Here is a 17,403-nt window from a genome sequence, read left to right as displayed (position 1 = left end):
ACCCTCGGTGCTGCTCCCGCACCTCGCTCAGCCAGTGAGCGGGAACCGGTCTGTATGTGGGATCCGAACCCTCGGCGGGAGCGCCACCGGGGGCCGGCCCCCACTTGGACTTTGAGTTGGTAGTAGCAGGCTCTCCGTGGGCTGGCTGGTCCTTGCCCCTCCTTGACTCATGTGGTTAGTAGTATGGCTTGTGGCCAAGTGAGGGGTGGATAGGTGAGCACACAGCCCTGGGCCCACACACAGATCACAGCTTCCCTGTGTTCATCTCCCCTTTGCCCCCACCTCCTCTGGTTCCATGTTGTTAAGCCCTTGATGTTGGGCTTTCTGCATGGAGATGACCCCAGGCCTCTACTGTCCTAAGACTCTGATGAGGCCTCACTGCCAAGACTCCCTGGGCAGGAAGAGCAGGAACATGGTTCCAGATGGCTTCCCTCCACAAGACAGTTTGGGAGATTTCAGTTTGGGAGACAGCTAGGAGATTTCGGGAGTGGACTTGAAAAGTTCAGGTGCCACACTAAGGGCCGAGATGCCCCTCTGTAGAGAGGCATTGAGGCTGGCCTTGAAAGCAGGTCTTTGTACTTTCAGAGTCTGTTCGGAGTTTGTGGTCCACATCTGACACAGCTAGAGGTGATGAAGTGACAGGCTAGAGGTGGGGGTGAGGACTTGCTGGGGATTCAGGGCATCTGTTGTGGAGCTGGGCCAGCCAGAGTGGATATGGTGATGGCCCTGCCTCTTGCTTTTCTGGCACGTGGCTTTGAGCCTGGCTGCAGGGTCAGCTCAGTGCTGAGAGGGTTGCCGCTTGGTAGCAAAGGGTCTGCAAGCTCCCTTCAAGCTGGCTGCATAGAGAGTAAGCCCTGCAGCAGGGGCCTCCAGAGTCCAGGCAATGTGCTTGTCATCTGCTCCTGCCCTATAGCTGTTTGAGGCCATGCTAATGGAGTTGTCAAACCCTGGCCATTTAACTTTTGAGTGCTGTCTGAAATGTGGAAGTTTAACCTGGCTGAATTGTGCAAATTAAATTAACGGCAGGAGCTTGATACCCAGTGATCACTTCAGAGAAACCAAAAGGGAGAAAACCCAAAGGGCATTCTGGGTTGCATTGAGCACTGATCTCAGTGAGCCCATGGTCCCCTCAGCCTGTCGTGAGCTTCCTATCCAAGTCTTGCTTGCTGCATGTGTCTCTGAGCCCCCTGCTGCTGGTCCCTGCAGCCTGCCATCTGTCCCTGGGTCCCATGGTCTGTACTTCTTGGCAGTCTGGTTTTGAATGCTTGTTTTGGTGGAGAGGGAATTGGTAGAGGGCTAGAGAGAGGAGTGGGATTCTGTTTCCTGGGCAGCACTGCTGGACATTAGTGTCACAAAGGCCAAGAGTGGCACTTGGGATGCAGGAGCTTGCTCTTCAAGGTAGTCACCTCTAAGTCCTGCAGTTTTCTCCTTCCCTGTTTCCTCTGGGGCTCCTGAGGCACGTCATCCTGGGCATCCCTGCACCCCTCATCTGCTCATCTCTTGAGGGCCCAGGAAGCACAATCCGAAAGCCATCTGCTGTTTTTTGTCTGAGGCCTCTTTTGGATCTAACACCTGGTGACTATAATGCTGTGAGATCATAGGCAGTCTGGGGTTGGGCAGGGATGGGGTTAAGTCCCCTTGTGATGATGTGGTGCCCTGGTGTGAGATGGCATGGGATGGCATTTGCATGCATCATTGGACTTGGCTCGCAATGCCCTCCCCCTGTGCAGTGCATGTTCCTCCTCGTGTAAGCTCTGCCACTCGCAGTGATATTGACTCATCTACTGACCAGGAGCCTGGGGGTGGGGTGGTGGCTTGCTGGACCTTGGTGGGAGGTCTGCCCGGTGTAGCCATGACCCAGGGGTCTGTCATGACGCAGGTGAGGACTGCCCAGTCTCCTCTGCCGTCTGTTTTCTCACCGGCTGATATTTTAGGGGTAATGAGTAAGCTTGAATTTTTCTCATCATGTTGAGCAATATGGATATTGACTTCTTTAAGATGTTAATTTTTAAACTTTCCTTTAAAGAGGCTCCATCACAGACCAGGAGGCAGCTTGTTTCATGCCCCAGAGGGTGGGCCACACTGGCTGGTCACCCCATGGGCTCTCTGGTGATGGAGGGCGATGACCTCAGGGGCCATCTGTGGGCAGCCAGGGTCACAAGGGAGCAGAGGTCAGCTGGGGATGCTGAGGGAGGCAGGTGTGGGTCAGTGGTCACTCTGTGGCTCAGTGCCCTTGGCCCTCTGGGTCTGTGTTGGGCAGACCTGCTTGATGCTGGGTGCCAGCTGTGGCAGGACTGGGCCTGGGGCTTCATGGCCTGGGCTGGGTGGAAAGGTGGCCTGTGCCTGACCATTGCCAAGCGCTGACCCTGGTGTTCCTTGTGCTTCTCTTTGAGGATCCACTCCAATGAACACTTCAGGGAGAAGTATGCTGTGGACAACGTCCAGTATGCAGATGAGGTAAGCAGCTGACTCCTCTCCCGGAGCAGCTCAGGGATCCCAGTAACACTCTGCCTCTGCTTTCCCTCTCCTCCCACTGCCACAGTCTAGCTGGACGTCAGGGGACACCACCACCCAGCTGCTAGCCACCTCGGGAGTGCCATGTTTGGAAAGAGCAGGCAGGAAACATACACTTTAGCCTCTCTGAGGAAGCTATTTCTTTGCCTGGGCAGTGCCCCTGACTCAGGGAGTAAAAGTGTCTGGAGATCTGGGTCATGGCCGCTGAGATGCAGGGAGGAAGTCTCTGAGAGGTGGGCCTGCCTGCAGTGATGGCACAGGTCTGATTTAAGTCACCTTAGGCTTGGCCTGGGCCTCTGTGTACTGGGAGTCCCTCCCCACAGCCCTTGTCAGCTGTAGATGCCTCTGTTGAAAAAGCCCCAGGCTGTGAGAGGCCTGTGGGATGTGGTGGAGTGGAGTTGGAGGTCCCTTGGCTCTAATCCACTGCTCAGTGTGGTTGTCTGGCAGGTGTGTGATGGATTGAATTATGTCCCCCCAAAGCTCCTTGAATTGTGATGCTTGAATTGTGTTCCCCAAGTTTTATGTATTCAAGACTTGGCCCCCACTGTGACTGTTAAGGAAGGTGGGAAATCCTATTATGGTAATTGAAAGGTGGAGCCTTGAAGAGGTGATTGGATTGTAGAATCGTGCTGTAGTGAATGGATTAAAAATGGTGGTCAGGGGCATGGCTCTGAGGGCTTTAAAAGAAGAGGAGAGTCTGTCTTCCTCTCGCTATCTGTCCCTCTGCTTCCACCATCTTGCAATGTGAGACCCCTGGGTCACTGTTGCCACCACCAGATGGACTTTGGACTTCCCAGCCTCAGAAACTGTAAGCAGTAAATTTCCTTTTTCTTTATAAGTCACCCAGTCTCACGTATTCTGTTATAGCAACACAAAAAGGACTAATACAAGGTGTCATGTGGCCTAGGTAGGTGTATGACTGTCCTCCTGGGGCTTTGAATCCATCCTGAGTCCAGGCAGGGGAAAGGACCTGAGTGACCAAGGCCCCCTGACACTGCAGCCACTGCCTGGCACTCAGGAGTCCTCTCTGCTCTGTTCCTGGCCATTGTGCAGGCCAGTGCTGGGTAGAATGTGAAGCACCCAGAAGTTAGAGCCTGCCGCTGGAGGTCCAATCTGGACCTGGTGGGATCAGCTGGATGGGGCTCCCCATGGCCACATTTCCCCAGACAGAGGTCGTATGTGGACATGAGCTGAGAGTGGAAGTGGCCAGGGGAGCCAGCAAGCTGGAGGCTAAGCAGCTTCCCTTTCCCTAGGCAGGACACAGCCTATGTTGGGGGATGACAGCAGTGGGTGGAGGCAGGTTCCCAGGGCTCCTGGTGGGCCACACAGTGCTGTGAGGAACCAGTCAATCTCTGTCCAGTCCAGCCAGCCCGGAGGGGGAGGGGGCAGCCAGCTGACCTTGACCACAAGCAGCCAGCTTCACGACCACCTGTACACAGGCAGGCACGGTCCTGACCCCAGCTCTCCTGTCCCGGAATGCCATTCTTGCCTGTCTGTCTGTATCCTACCCATTCTTAAGGGCCTTGAAGCAGCCCACTCCATCTTCTGCTAATGCTGGTCCACACTGGTGCCTCTCCCCTGAACTCTTGGAATAAGTTGAGCACATTGCAGACACTGGCTGTGTCTGATCTGCACGCCGCCCTTTACTGTCTTGTATTTGTCATAAAGGCCCAGTTCTTTTCCCCCAGATGTTCCTCTTGCACTCTCTTCCTGCCCAGGGACGTGTGGGGGTGCTGGTCAGGGTTCCCTGGGAGGGCCTTGGTGAAGGAGCACCACTCACATCTGGGGGCCATGGGGACCTGTTACTGCAGCACCTTCTGCCTGGTTGGACCATGGAGAAAGGGGGCTTTTGATGGATCTTCATGTCGTGTGATTTTAGTACCAAGCTATTAGGGGTGACTCAGCATCTAAAGAGTCTAATAACTCATGTGACCAACCTATTGTATTGATCGCTTTGGGTATAGGATCTAAAATAGACTGAACGTTTGTTTGCATGCCCCTACGGAGGTCATTTGCCACATACCTTGTGTTTCTAAGTACTAGAGAGGGAGGGACCTGCTCGTCTTTAATTCTTATTCTGTTTCTGATCCTCTCCTTTGGCAGGTGTATCTCCACCCCAATAAACTGCATCTTAACGTTATCGCCCTTTGAGACCTTGACCCTTCAGGTCTCCTCAATGTGAAACCTGGAGGGAGCTGCTGAGATGGGCCCTGCCCCACCCCTACTCAGCTTGTGAGTCAGAGCCATCTCTGTTCTGCAGCCTACCCAGCCACTGTCTGACATTTTTATTTATATAACTGGGAGAAAATTCAACTCCATTTATATGGCAATTTCTGGGGAGAGGAAGGAGGACTGGTCTCCAAATGCAGTAAGATAAAGAAAGTCTTAAGGGTCAGAACACAGAAGTCCTCGGTGGCAGTGTAGAATGGCAATACACAGACCAGCTTATTCTTAATCTTTATTAATAGGCAGAATCTTAAATGAAGGCTTCAGTGGAGTTCAAAGGACAGAATCTCTTTAAGACTCGGCAGCATACTGCGGCCCATCCTCATCATCATTGTGGATCAGCTTTGTTGTTACTCGTACTGCTGGTCTTATGGGGACAAAGGCTCGTGTTGACAGGCGCTTCACTCTGGGCAGCACCTGCAGGCTCCAGTAACATCCACACTCACACAGACCCCCCTCTTCCCTCCTGCCCCATCCTGTGGTGAGCCACAGCTCTCACCCCATTTACAGATGAGCAGGCCAAGGCTCAGAGAGGTGAAGGGCCTCGTCCAGGACATTTGGATCCCAGAGGCCCTGCCCTCCAGCCCTGCACTTGCCCTGTCAGAAATGAGGGGCTGCTACAGAACACTTCTGTGGAGGTGACACAGGCTCTCAAGCACCTTTGATTTTCTGTGGCTCAAAAGGGAGCCCACCCAAAAGTGTAAACTGCTGGACCAAGCTTGCTGGGCTGGGAGGTGTTTACAGTTTGCTAGAGGTACCCAGGGCCTGCTCCATCATGGAAGGCAACCGGAAGCCCCTTATACAGGTTGGGGTTCCCCAGGCCAGTTCTATGGTACTCAGCCCCATCTAACTTTGGGCAGCCCGGCCATCTGTGACAAATCACAGCAGCTGACACTTGTCTCCTCTGAAAGAAGGCAGGAAGCCCCCCCAGGCCATGGCTGGTCACTTGATATCACGTAGGAAATGCAGGTATCTGATGTAACTGACCTGGCTCTCTAGTTTCTCTCTTCCCCATAGATGAGCCCAAGCTTAATTATTGGGAAGGTGCCTCCCCTGAGGAGGGGGCACACAGGAGAACCTTGACAGGTGCATTGAGGCAATATTGTTGAGGCCCGGTGCAAAGGCTGGTGCGTGTCTCCCACTGGGGGCTGTTGAGGGGGAGGGTGCCTTTCTGCACTTGCTCTCCTTTATGGCACTGGGCAGCTGTTAGAAGGTACCAGGGACACTGACTCAGATGTAGGTAGGATGGGTATAAGAGAGACAAAGACAACCGCAGCAGCACAGGGATGACCTGCCTGTCAGCCTAGGTGTGGAGAGGCATCAGGGAATGGTGGGTCTGAGGGGCAGCTGCTCTGCAGGACTGCCGGCCCAGGGCTGTCAGATACTCCTGAGTATTCAAGAGTAGCTGCACATCCAGATGGTTTGTGATGTTTCCTGTTTACATTTTAGAAACAAATTCACAATTTTAAAAACAGTGCAGGTCACCAGTGTGCACTACTGCTTCAGGAGATTGCCACTAAAGATGGTTTATTTTCAAAAGTTCCAGCACTTGCAGGGTGAATCCCAGCTCTCTGGAGCCATGCAGGCATTCTTAACTACACTGGTGAAGGCGTGTCCAGCCCTTCTCTGGATCATCACCCTGCAGAGAGCAGCCTGCAGGCCTGGTCCCAGGCCAAGGTTAGGAAAGCACAGGAGGTGTCCATGGAAAGCCTGTTGTTGTCCCCAGGGAAGGAGCCACATCCATGGTTCTGATTAATTCTGCATGTGCCCATCCACTTTGACCTGCTCTGGAGGCCAGGCTGCCTGGGAAATCGATGTGGCTGTGGCATGAAGCAAGTCAGGGGCATTTAACAGCACTGGTTTGTGAGAGCTGATGGGTCCCCAGCGGGCACTGCTCTGTGGAAACAAGGCCCTGGGTTGACAGAACCATGGTGTTGTGTGTTCTGGGGCCGCATGTCGAGCCAGCGACGCAGCCGCGTTGTGTTCCCTTAATATTTGAGGCACGGAATCAGGGTGTGCTGATGAGAGTGGAGTGCTAATGTGTCTCTGTGGGGAAGGACAGATGGAGCTGCCAGGCCGGGAGAGTTTGCAGCCACAGAGGTAACCAGGGCCCACTCAAGCAGTTGTGATCAATAAAGGATGTTGCCCTCCTGCACTAGNTTTGTTTGCATGCCCCTACGGAGGTCATTTGCCACATACCTTGTGTTTCTAAGTACTAGAGAGGGAGGGACCTGCTCGTCTTTAATTCTTATTCTGTTTCTGATCCTCTCCTTTGGCAGGTGTATCTCCACCCCAATAAACTGCATCTTAACGTTATCGCCCTTTGAGACCTTGACCCTTCAGGTCTCCTCAATGTGAAACCTGGAGGGAGCTGCTGAGATGGGCCCTGCCCCACCCCTACTCAGCTTGTGAGTCAGAGCCATCTCTGTTCTGCAGCCTACCCAGCCACTGTCTGACATTTTTATTTATATAACTGGGAGAAAATTCAACTCCATTTATATGGCAATTTCTGGGGAGAGGAAGGAGGACTGGTCTCCAAATGCAGTAAGATAAAGAAAGTCTTAAGGGTCAGAACACAGAAGTCCTCGGTGGCAGTGTAGAATGGCAATACACAGACCAGCTTATTCTTAATCTTTATTAATAGGCAGAATCTTAAATGAAGGCTTCAGTGGAGTTCAAAGGACAGAATCTCTTTAAGACTCGGCAGCATACTGCGGCCCATCCTCATCATCATTGTGGATCAGCTTTGTTGTTACTCGTACTGCTGGTCTTATGGGGACAAAGGCTCGTGTTGACAGGCGCTTCACTCTGGGCAGCACCTGCAGGCTCCAGTAACATCCACACTCACACAGACCCCCCTCTTCCCTCCTGCCCCATCCTGTGGTGAGCCACAGCTCTCACCCCATTTACAGATGAGCAGGCCAAGGCTCAGAGAGGTGAAGGGCCTCGTCCAGGACATTTGGATCCCAGAGGCCCTGCCCTCCAGCCCTGCACTTGCCCTGTCAGAAATGAGGGGCTGCTACAGAACACTTCTGTGGAGGTGACACAGGCTCTCAAGCACCTTTGATTTTCTGTGGCTCAAAAGGGAGCCCACCCAAAAGTGTAAACTGCTGGACCAAGCTTGCTGGGCTGGGAGGTGTTTACAGTTTGCTAGAGGTACCCAGGGCCTGCTCCATCATGGAAGGCAACCGGAAGCCCCTTATACAGGTTGGGGTTCCCCAGGCCAGTTCTATGGTACTCAGCCCCATCTAACTTTGGGCAGCCCGGCCATCTGTGACAAATCACAGCAGCTGACACTTGTCTCCTCTGAAAGAAGGCAGGAAGCCCCCCCAGGCCATGGCTGGTCACTTGATATCACGTAGGAAATGCAGGTATCTGATGTAACTGACCTGGCTCTCTAGTTTCTCTCTTCCCCATAGATGAGCCCAAGCTTAATTATTGGGAAGGTGCCTCCCCTGAGGAGGGGGCACACAGGAGAACCTTGACAGGTGCATTGAGGCAATATTGTTGAGGCCCGGTGCAAAGGCTGGTGCGTGTCTCCCACTGGGGGCTGTTGAGGGGGAGGGTGCCTTTCTGCACTTGCTCTCCTTTATGGCACTGGGCAGCTGTTAGAAGGTACCAGGGACACTGACTCAGATGTAGGTAGGATGGGTATAAGAGAGACAAAGACAACCGCAGCAGCACAGGGATGACCTGCCTGTCAGCCTAGGTGTGGAGAGGCATCAGGGAATGGTGGGTCTGAGGGGCAGCTGCTCTGCAGGACTGCCGGCCCAGGGCTGTCAGATACTCCTGAGTATTCAAGAGTAGCTGCACATCCAGATGGTTTGTGATGTTTCCTGTTTACATTTTAGAAACAAATTCACAATTTTAAAAACAGTGCAGGTCACCAGTGTGCACTACTGCTTCAGGAGATTGCCACTAAAGATGGTTTATTTTCAAAAGTTCCAGCACTTGCAGGGTGAATCCCAGCTCTCTGGAGCCATGCAGGCATTCTTAACTACACTGGTGAAGGCGTGTCCAGCCCTTCTCTGGATCATCACCCTGCAGAGAGCAGCCTGCAGGCCTGGTCCCAGGCCAAGGTTGGAAAGCACAGGAGGTGTCCATGGAAAGCCTGTTGTTGTCCCCAGGGAAGGAGCCACATCCATGGCGCCCTTCTCTGGATCATCACCCTGCAGAGAGCAGCCTGCAGGCCTGGTCCCAGGCCAAGGTTGGAAAGCACAGGAGGTGTCCATGGAAAGCCTGTTGTTGTCCCCAGGGAAGGAGCCACATCCATGGCTCTGATTAATTCTGCATGTGCCCATCCACTTTGACCTGCTCTGGAGGCCAGGCTGCCTGGGAAATCGATGTGGCTGTGGCATGAAGCAAGTCAGGGGCATTTAACAGCACTGGTTTGTGAGAGCTGATGGGTCCCCAGCGGGCACTGCTCTGTGGAAACAAGGCCCTGGGTTGACAGAACCATGCTGTTGTGTGTTCTGGGGCCGCATGTCGAGCCAGCGACGCAGCCGCGTTGTGTTCCCTTAATATTTGAGGCACGGAATCAGGGTGTGCTGATGAGAGTGGAGTGCTAATGTGTCTCTGTGGGGAAGGACAGATGGAGCTGCCAGGCCGGGAGAGTTTGCAGCCACAGAGGTAACCAGGGCCCACTCAAGCAGTTGTGATCAATAAAGGATGTTGCCCTCCTGCACTAGCAGCCGCACAGCCTGCTCGCTGTGTTGGCCTCGGCCTGGCTGAGCATCAGGCAGCGTGGAGAGGGCTGCTTTCTCCTCCATTATCCCTAACCAGCACATCCCGAGAGTCGTTGCAGAGAGAAAAACCATCAGCCTGCACATTTGTCATCCTGCTGCTCTCTCCCAAGGACAATAGCAGGTACAATCCCCATGTGCCTCCTTGCTCTCGGATTCTGCTGCCATAATTGACGGAATCGTTCTGTGCTGATGAATGTGGACCCTTCATGGCAACGTAACAACACACCCAGGGCCTGACACGTGCAGCTCCATTCCTTTTAATGAGCCTTCCCCTCCTCCAGGAGGGGCTGGGGAGTGGAGAGACTCAGCCAGGCCTTCCATTGGTACCACACAGAGGCTGAGGGACTCAGTTGTTCTTAGAGCAGTTACTGAGTAAGTGAGGGAGGGTCCAGGGAGATGCAGCCTCGTGCACGGCTGGTGGGAGGGTGGTTAGTCCCTATTTGGATGGTCACTGTCTGTATCACAGACCTTCACAGAGTGTATGGCCTTTGACCCAGCAGCTCACCTGGGGAAAATTTGATTTTTTTTTTTAAAGGAAATAAATGTTTTAAGGAATTTAATTTTAAGGAAACAAAACCCTTATGTACATGGGTGTTCATCATAGCATTATTTATTTATAATAGTCACTAGAAATCATTGAAGTGTCCAGAAGAGTGAAATTATGCCATGTCTGTTAAGAGAGAGATTCTGTATGGCCATAGGTTCAAATGTGGACTCTGCTATTTTTTTTTTTTTTTCCTTTTTGTCTTTTTTCGTGTCCGGCAACGGATCGCAACCCTCAGTGTCGCGCCCGTACCGGACCGGCAACGGGATCGCAGCCCTCGGTGTCGCGCCCGCACCTCGCTCAGCCAGTGAGCGGGAACCGGTCTGTATGTGGGATCCGAACCCTTGGTGGGAGCACCACCACGCTCCCAAGCGGCGCACTGTAGCAGTGCGCCACCAGGCCGGCCCGACTCTGCTATTTTTTAACTGGGAACTTGGGCAAGTTTTCTCACACGCAAGCTTTCTCATTTGTGAAATCCGGGCATTCGCAGCACCATCTCCACGGGTGGTTAAATGAGATGATGTGTGGGAGCTGAGTGACACAGGCCGAAATCAAGGATGCGGTGGACATCCACCATCCCCAGTGTAGCGACTGCTGAAAATTGCATGTTTGAAGAATGTTTAATGACAGGAAATAAGTGAAGCATGTAATTTCATATGATCCAAATGTCATTACAAATCTGTTTTTATGTGCAGAGCTAAAAAGTCTCTGGGGATGGGATTGTACGTGCATTTTATCTTTTTATAGTTTTCCAGATGTTTTCTCTGGGAACATCTCAGTATTAAAAAAGGCATTTGTACATACATATGTCAAAACATATCAAAATGTCCACATTAAGTGTGTGGTATAGAATATGTCAGTGATAGCTCAATCAAGTGTTAACAACGGCAGCACGTTCTCCTTGTTCTCCCCCTGTGTTGAGGTGTCAAAGACTTTAGGGTCAGGTTGTGGGGAGGGGCATGGACTAGGGGCTCAGATATAGTAGGGTCTGCAGTGGGTTGGGAGAGGAAGAAATTGCTCCCAGCAGGGTGGTCAGCACCCTTGGGGTGCAGCTGTCACGGCTAATGCAGTGTGATGGGTGCTTTGCCAGGGGAATGCTGACTGTCGGTCGGTAGAAGTGGGAGTGACCAAACCTGCCTGGGGGGCTGGGGGCTTCAATCCTGAGTACAAATGATGAAGCAGCTAAGATGGGGAGAAGGCATTGCAGGCAGAGGTAAGAGCCCAAGCAGAGGTGTGGAGAGAGGAGCTTGTATGGCTTGCAAGGGGTTGAAGTAGGAAGCAACTGTCTTGCAGAGGCAGGAGACCTGGGTGGGCTGTGATGGAAGGATGGGGAATAGGGCACAGGGTGGGGGCCGGTGGGGAGCAGGGACAGGCTGACTTCCCTCAGCTAGGAGATGAATGGGGGGCAGGGAGAGAGGCTTCTGCCCTGGGAATGGGAGGCTGGTGGGGTCAGTGCCTAAGGAGGTGTGGGGATAGGGCTTTCAGGAAATACTTGGCAGATGGGCAGAGGTGTTGGCTTTGGAGGGTGGGCAGGTCCAGCTGTTTGGAGCCAAGGATGTGTGATGCCTGAAGTCAGGGCAGTGTGGTGGGCAGCATGCCAGGTTTAGGTTTGAATCCCCCTCTACCACTTGACAGCTGTGTGGCTGTCAGAAATCCCTCAGCCTCTGTAAGCCTCAGTTTCCTCATCTGCAGGGTTGGGACAACAACATTGTTTTAAGGATCAATAAATGAACACCGTCATTATTAATGATGGTATATCTTCTTTATCATACTTCTTCGTGGTTACTCTAAAGTTTTTTTTTTTTTCTGATCTTCCAGATTGCCAGTGTCCTGACATCCCAGAAGCCCTCTGTACTCTTGACTTTGGTAAGTGCTAGTGTCCAGGGACTAGACACAGGAGAGGGGTTTTAGGGAGCCACCTGCCCCTCTGCAGAGAGTGAGACCATGGGGAGGATTAGGAAACCGAGAGGAATGGTCACCAGTGATTAGTGACACCTGCTCAGTCTGAATGGCTGACTGTGTTCAGGCCCATGTCCTTGAGTCTCCTTGGGATGTGCTGTGTCCTGTCATGAGGCCATGGTGGACAAGACACCACACCTCCTCCAGGGGTTAAAACCGTCTGGAAGATGTGTTTGTGTCAGGCTGAGCTCATGGGACTTGTGGATGTAGAGTATCAGTTTACTCCCACCCTGTGTCTCCTCTGTTCTTAATAGAATTTGAAAAACAGCCCCCTTGGCATCTGCCTTCAAGTCAGCTGTGCTGGGGGTACAGTGAAAGTCTGAGGGCCTGCCACAACCTTGGGCAGGCGGGGGTGCGTGCTGGGCTCCTGGTGCCCTCAGAGAGGAAGCATGCTTTCTTACACGTCTTTGGGGAGTTTCATAGATGAAGCATATACGCAAGCCTTCTTCCTCCCAAAGTGACCCTTCTTTCCTTTGTTAATTGAGTTTTACAAAAATAGTTTTTCTTGGTCATTTTTTTTTTTAGCACTTGGTCTCTTTTTTTCCACTCTGCTGCTTTGATGGCTGAGAAGGCAGGTTACGTTAGATGACTGTGGTCACAGAAAGCCCAGTGTGTTTTATTTGGGTGTACAATTAGACATCGACCTGAACTTCTTAAGAAAGAAGCGGTGATTTAAAATGCCTTGCCTCTCTGAGGATGGCGTGTTTTTCTCTGAACCCCTTATTTTGTCTCCACTGCTGTCCGAGCTCCATGTGGAGTCTTCTTACAATTAGGAAAAGGAGAGGAATGCACCCCAGCTTCACAGCAGTCCTGCCTGAAGTGGGTGCTGCCCGCCTTTCTGGGAGGGCTGGGCTTGACAGTACTCTTGGGCCTCGTGTTGTTAGTGGGGAGTGTGTGCATGCGAGAGAGAGCAGCCAGCCAGGGGAGGGCAGATTGGGGGTAGGGGGTAATCCTGGGTCCTCGCTTTTCTTGCCTGACTCCTGCCTGTGCCCAAGCAGCCTGGCTGGTGTCAGCAAAGTGCTCTGCTGTGTCCACGGAGGAGGCCCCGGGACACTGCAGGGCGTGTGGTGCCCCCACTTCCTCTGATTTTCAAGCTGCAGCAGAGAAAGAAGGGCCCACCTGGCTTGGAGTTACCTGGCTAGGTGACTCATTTGTCAGGAAAGGCAGGAAGGGATGGGTTTGCTGGGCTGGGGTGGGGGCTCCCTGTTCTCACCCATCCTGAGCCTGGCTGGAGGGGGCCCTCAGGCCATGGGGATGCCGCATGGCCCTGTGTGGCACGTCTGTGTTCTCATTGTCATGGCCCTGTGTGGCACGTCTGTGTTCTCATTGTCTCTCTTTCTCCACAGCGTGGCATCAACACAGACAGTGGCAGGGTCTCCATGGAAGCCTCCTTCGAAGGCATCAGCAAGTGAGTCGGGGGGGCCCGGGGACTCTCTTTCTCCATCCTCCACGAACTCCCACCTCACTATAGGTCTTTCCCAGTGTACAAATGAGACACGAAATACACAAGCAGGAGGATTCTAAAAAGGAGTCGGATTGGGCGTTTTGAGGAGATGTTTAGAACATTAATTTGCCCCAAATCCCCTTGTCTTTTACTTTAAGAAAGAGTAACCCTTTATTGCACCCCATAACGAAAGTGTTTAGGGAGCCCTGGTTGAGTGTGTCAGCAGGGGCGGCTGTTTTTTCTCTAGAGCCCTGCTCTGAGCTCTCGCAGTCTATGTTCTTATCACACCCTTCGCAATACAGCCCCCTCCCCTTAGTCCTTGCCACTGACCTCTCCCTGCCTGGCTCTCGACAACTCCCCTGTTTCCTGCAGCCCCAGTCCCAGGTAGGGGCCCCCTGACCTGCCCTCCCCAACTTAGCTCCAGGCTGAGCCCCCAAACTCCGCTTGAGAAGCAGTTCCCCTTTCTAGGCCTCTCCAGGCAGGAGAGTGGTACCTTCTCCTCCTTGTCACCCCTTGTCCTGTGGCCCCAGGGATGTGGCCTCTGCCAGCCATGAGCCCTCAAGAGGAGGCCGCTGTCCTTCAAGTCTACTGGGCTTGGACAGTGGACAGCTCCTGGCCCATGCTCCTGCACCTGGGTCCTCGGTCCCCTTCCCCACCGTACATACTTTGCAGCCCTGGTGTCCTCTGTTGTACTTTGGTGGACTGAGGCAGTGATGGAGAATGCGCCTTATAATTATGTATGAGCCTGAGCTGTTGGAATCTGTGCGTATGTGTGATGTAGGGTGATTAGGAAGGATTATGAGCTCATACATATGTATCACTTCCCCCAGTGATCAGAGCGATGGGGCAGGGGGAGTGGGTTTCAGGGTTGCTTCTTTTATTGCACAACTCTCCGCATTCTCTCGGGAGTTCCCCCAAAGCAGCCCTGCGTCCCACGTCGGGCAGTGATTAGCCTAGCTTGTTGAAATACTGGCCATGGTATTTCATGGTGCTCAGTAAACCGTTGCCTGCAAGCAAACTCCAGTCAAATCCCATTGCCATTCTGGCCTCAGTCTGTGCAGTGGGCCAGATGGACTCCAGGATCACTGATGACAAGATTCCTGCATGTCAATGAGCAGTGGGGCTTCTCAGCTGTGGGGTCTCTGCTTGCCTCCTCCAGGGGTCTCTGCTGCAGAGGATGCTGAGCACCACCAGGACCAGGTCCGGTGGGTGGTGTGGTGAGCATGGTTCCTGGGTGGCAGCTTGGGATGTGACCCCCCAAAGCAGAGCTCTGCTAGGTGCTCTGTGAGGTTGCCCTAGGCTGACAGAGGGACGCCATCAGTGAATGGCATGAAATGGAGGCCTCATCCCACCCCACTGACAGGATTCCCTGCTGTGAGCTCCGATCTCTCCCTCCAGTAAGCAGACCCCCGTCTCTGTCCATGATTGCTCCCCTGAGTCACTGTAGCCTTTGCCAAGAGCCCGGAGGAGCCTGTGCTCTGCAAATCACCACACCTGATATGGGCAGCATTTGGAGGCTTTATTTGTATAGCCAGGAACTGCCTTCATTTTGCACCATCGCCCTAGGCATTGGGCTGGTACCTCTCCATCTCATGGTCTGGTCACCACGGGGGATGACTGTGGGGTGCTCCCCAGGTCCCTCAGCTGGTGGACTGGGCTGGGTGCTGGGTGGATTAGTTTCCACATCCACATGTCAGGCTGCTAGCTGAGGCCTCTGACTTGGCTGACATGCTGCAAGGGAGACTCCTGGCACCTGTCTTTGCTGTGGGGTCCCCTGACCTGCTTGTGGTGTTCCCTTCCCTCTTTGTCCCCCCATGCCTTCTCTCTCCAGGCCTCACATCTCACTGTGTCCCCCTTCATGTAACTCCACCCTCAGGAGTTGTTCCACTGGGGCAGGAGCCTTTGGCTGGGGCCCCCTACCCTGCATGCTGAGGCCACCAACTTGGGCCCTGGCCTCTGCCTCCACCCACTGCCCAGCTCCTTCCCTGTGTAAGGTCATACCTGTATTCCTCAGGTCTGGCTGCAGCTCAGCTCCTTGCCTCCCACCCACCCAGGCTGCCAGCACCTCGACTCTGCCACCTCCCAGCCTTTGTGCCAGGCTGGGGAGAGACCTTGTCCTCAAGGGCCACTAAGTCTCAGCAACTGCGTTCACCTGCCTGCTGAGTGCAACTCCAGCTGTTTTCTATGGATAATAATAGCCTGTTTCCTAAGCAAGATGAATCTTGCTGTCGTCCTACTTTCCAGTAGTCAACTGCTCTCCCCTGTCACCTCTCACTGCCCTAATGAAACAACTTCTTCCTGGAATTTTTCTTCCTGACCCTTTTAAACATCTCTGAAACACCTCCCATCTTGGGTCTTCAATTAACCTCCTGCTTTGACACAAGCTCAGGTGTGGCCTCTTGGTTTGTTCTGATGGCCATCCCAGGCCGCCCCTATGCCTGGCCTGCAAGGAGGGGGAGCCGTAATAGAACATTGGCCTCATGTCTACCCATCCCAGACCCCCTGAGCCCTGGTCCAGCTGGGCAGTCTGCCTGTGACCTTCTCTCCAGGTATTGCCCCTTAGGTTGTCTGCCTCACGGTTTGTCCCACATGGACTCAGCCTTGGCCTCAGACCCCCCTCAGACTCCCCAGATCAGGGCCAGGCCCTCTGCTGCCCACAGCAGGAGTGTGTGGGATCTCACAGTGGTGGGGATGTAGAGATGGGTGAGAGGGAACAGATGGGTAGAGATGGGGTGGGGGTGGTAGACACCCATGAGGCCTGAGAGAGGCAGAGGGATCTTCTGTGGCCTGGGGCTGCTGGGCTCACCCAGGGTGTGGCTTGGTGTGATTATGACCAAGGGAGCAGGAGGGGGTAGTCTGTGGGCCTGGTACTAAGTCTGGGGTCCCAGGGCATGGTGGGGGGACTGCTTTGTGGGCTGTGGCTAGGGGAAGCTGTGATGAGGAGGGTAGCCCTGCATTAAAGAGGACTTGAGACATCTTCCTGTGGACCGCAGGCACTAAGGCTCCGGGAGCGCTTGGTTCCTCCAGGCTGGGAGCAAAGTCAGACGTGGGAGATCTTCATTAGCATCTGAAGAGGTGGACTTTAGGGCAGGTTTTCTTGAGACAGGCAGACTGACTTAGGAAGGGAGAGACATGGGGTGGGGTGGGGGCCCAGGTGGCTTGAGCCAGCGACTGCCCGTCCATCAAGTTTGCATAACGTGATGGGGATGCCTTACTGGCATAAGACAGTTCCCTCTCAAACCAGCAGAATCTGTGGCCAGGAGCCCTGGGCCGGCGTAGTGAGTTACAGAGGACTTTCATGGCATTGTCTAAGAGAGAAATATGGTCCATATTTTACATCAGCTGGTTATTCAGGATAAGCATATTTCTTATCTTTTGGCATTTATTTAAATTACCTTGCATATTTGAAGACAATTGGTTACAAATTAATTCCATTTAAATAAGCAGTTAAATATGAAATGCTGAATTTGGGGATTGTTAATGCAGGATTAATATTCAAAGATGTGAATTTTAAAACCCAGGAAGGAGAGGGACATTATTAAAAATGACGATTACAGCAAAATGCCAATTTGTGGTTTGGGGACTCTGGCTTTCTGGTTACTGCTAAGTTGCATATCAAGTTAATATTTAGGATTGGGTTTCTAATGTGGCCCATGGAAATCTCTATTAGGGGAGGTACCCTGAGAAAGTGAGAACCTGACCCAGCCCCCTTGCAAGGAGTGGAGGGGGGGCTGCCTCCTTCACTGGGTTGGACACTCTGGTGGAGAAGCCGGAGGCCCGGGCAGGGCCTGGTCCCGCACTGCACATCCCTTCATCACCCAGCTCACTGTCAGTGCCCCCTGCTTCAGGACACTCTCCCATCCTCACAGGCACCAGTGGGGTTTTGTTGTTATTTTTACACAATTAACACCTCATTGTAGAAAATGCTAACTAGCTAGCACAGGGGCAAAAACAAAGAATACCCCCCCCCC

General features: G+C 53.2%; 1 protein-coding gene across 1 annotated transcript in view; it reads left to right on the top strand.

The window, feature by feature from the left end:
* The window catches only part of LOC103607014 (xaa-Pro dipeptidase-like), a gene marked incomplete at its 3' end in the record, with an annotated part of 44,397 nt that overhangs the window by 6,687 nt on the left and 20,307 nt on the right, over positions 1-17,403 (top strand). The window contains exons 5-7 of the mRNA XM_008591567.1: positions 2,394-2,457; positions 11,848-11,895; positions 13,335-13,396. Coding sequence (XP_008589789.1) covers positions 2,394-2,457; positions 11,848-11,895; positions 13,335-13,396 — 174 coding nt within the window. The remainder of the gene's footprint in view (positions 1-2,393; positions 2,458-11,847; positions 11,896-13,334; positions 13,397-17,403) is intronic.

Source organism: Galeopterus variegatus, unplaced genomic scaffold (genome assembly GCF_000696425.1).
Source record: "Galeopterus variegatus unplaced genomic scaffold, G_variegatus-3.0.2 Scaffold7042, whole genome shotgun sequence".
In the NCBI taxonomy this organism is placed as follows: Eukaryota; Metazoa; Chordata; class Mammalia; order Dermoptera; family Cynocephalidae; genus Galeopterus; species Galeopterus variegatus.
The sequence above is the reverse complement of the archived record's forward strand: the minus strand, read 5'-3'. Positions and strand labels throughout refer to the sequence as shown.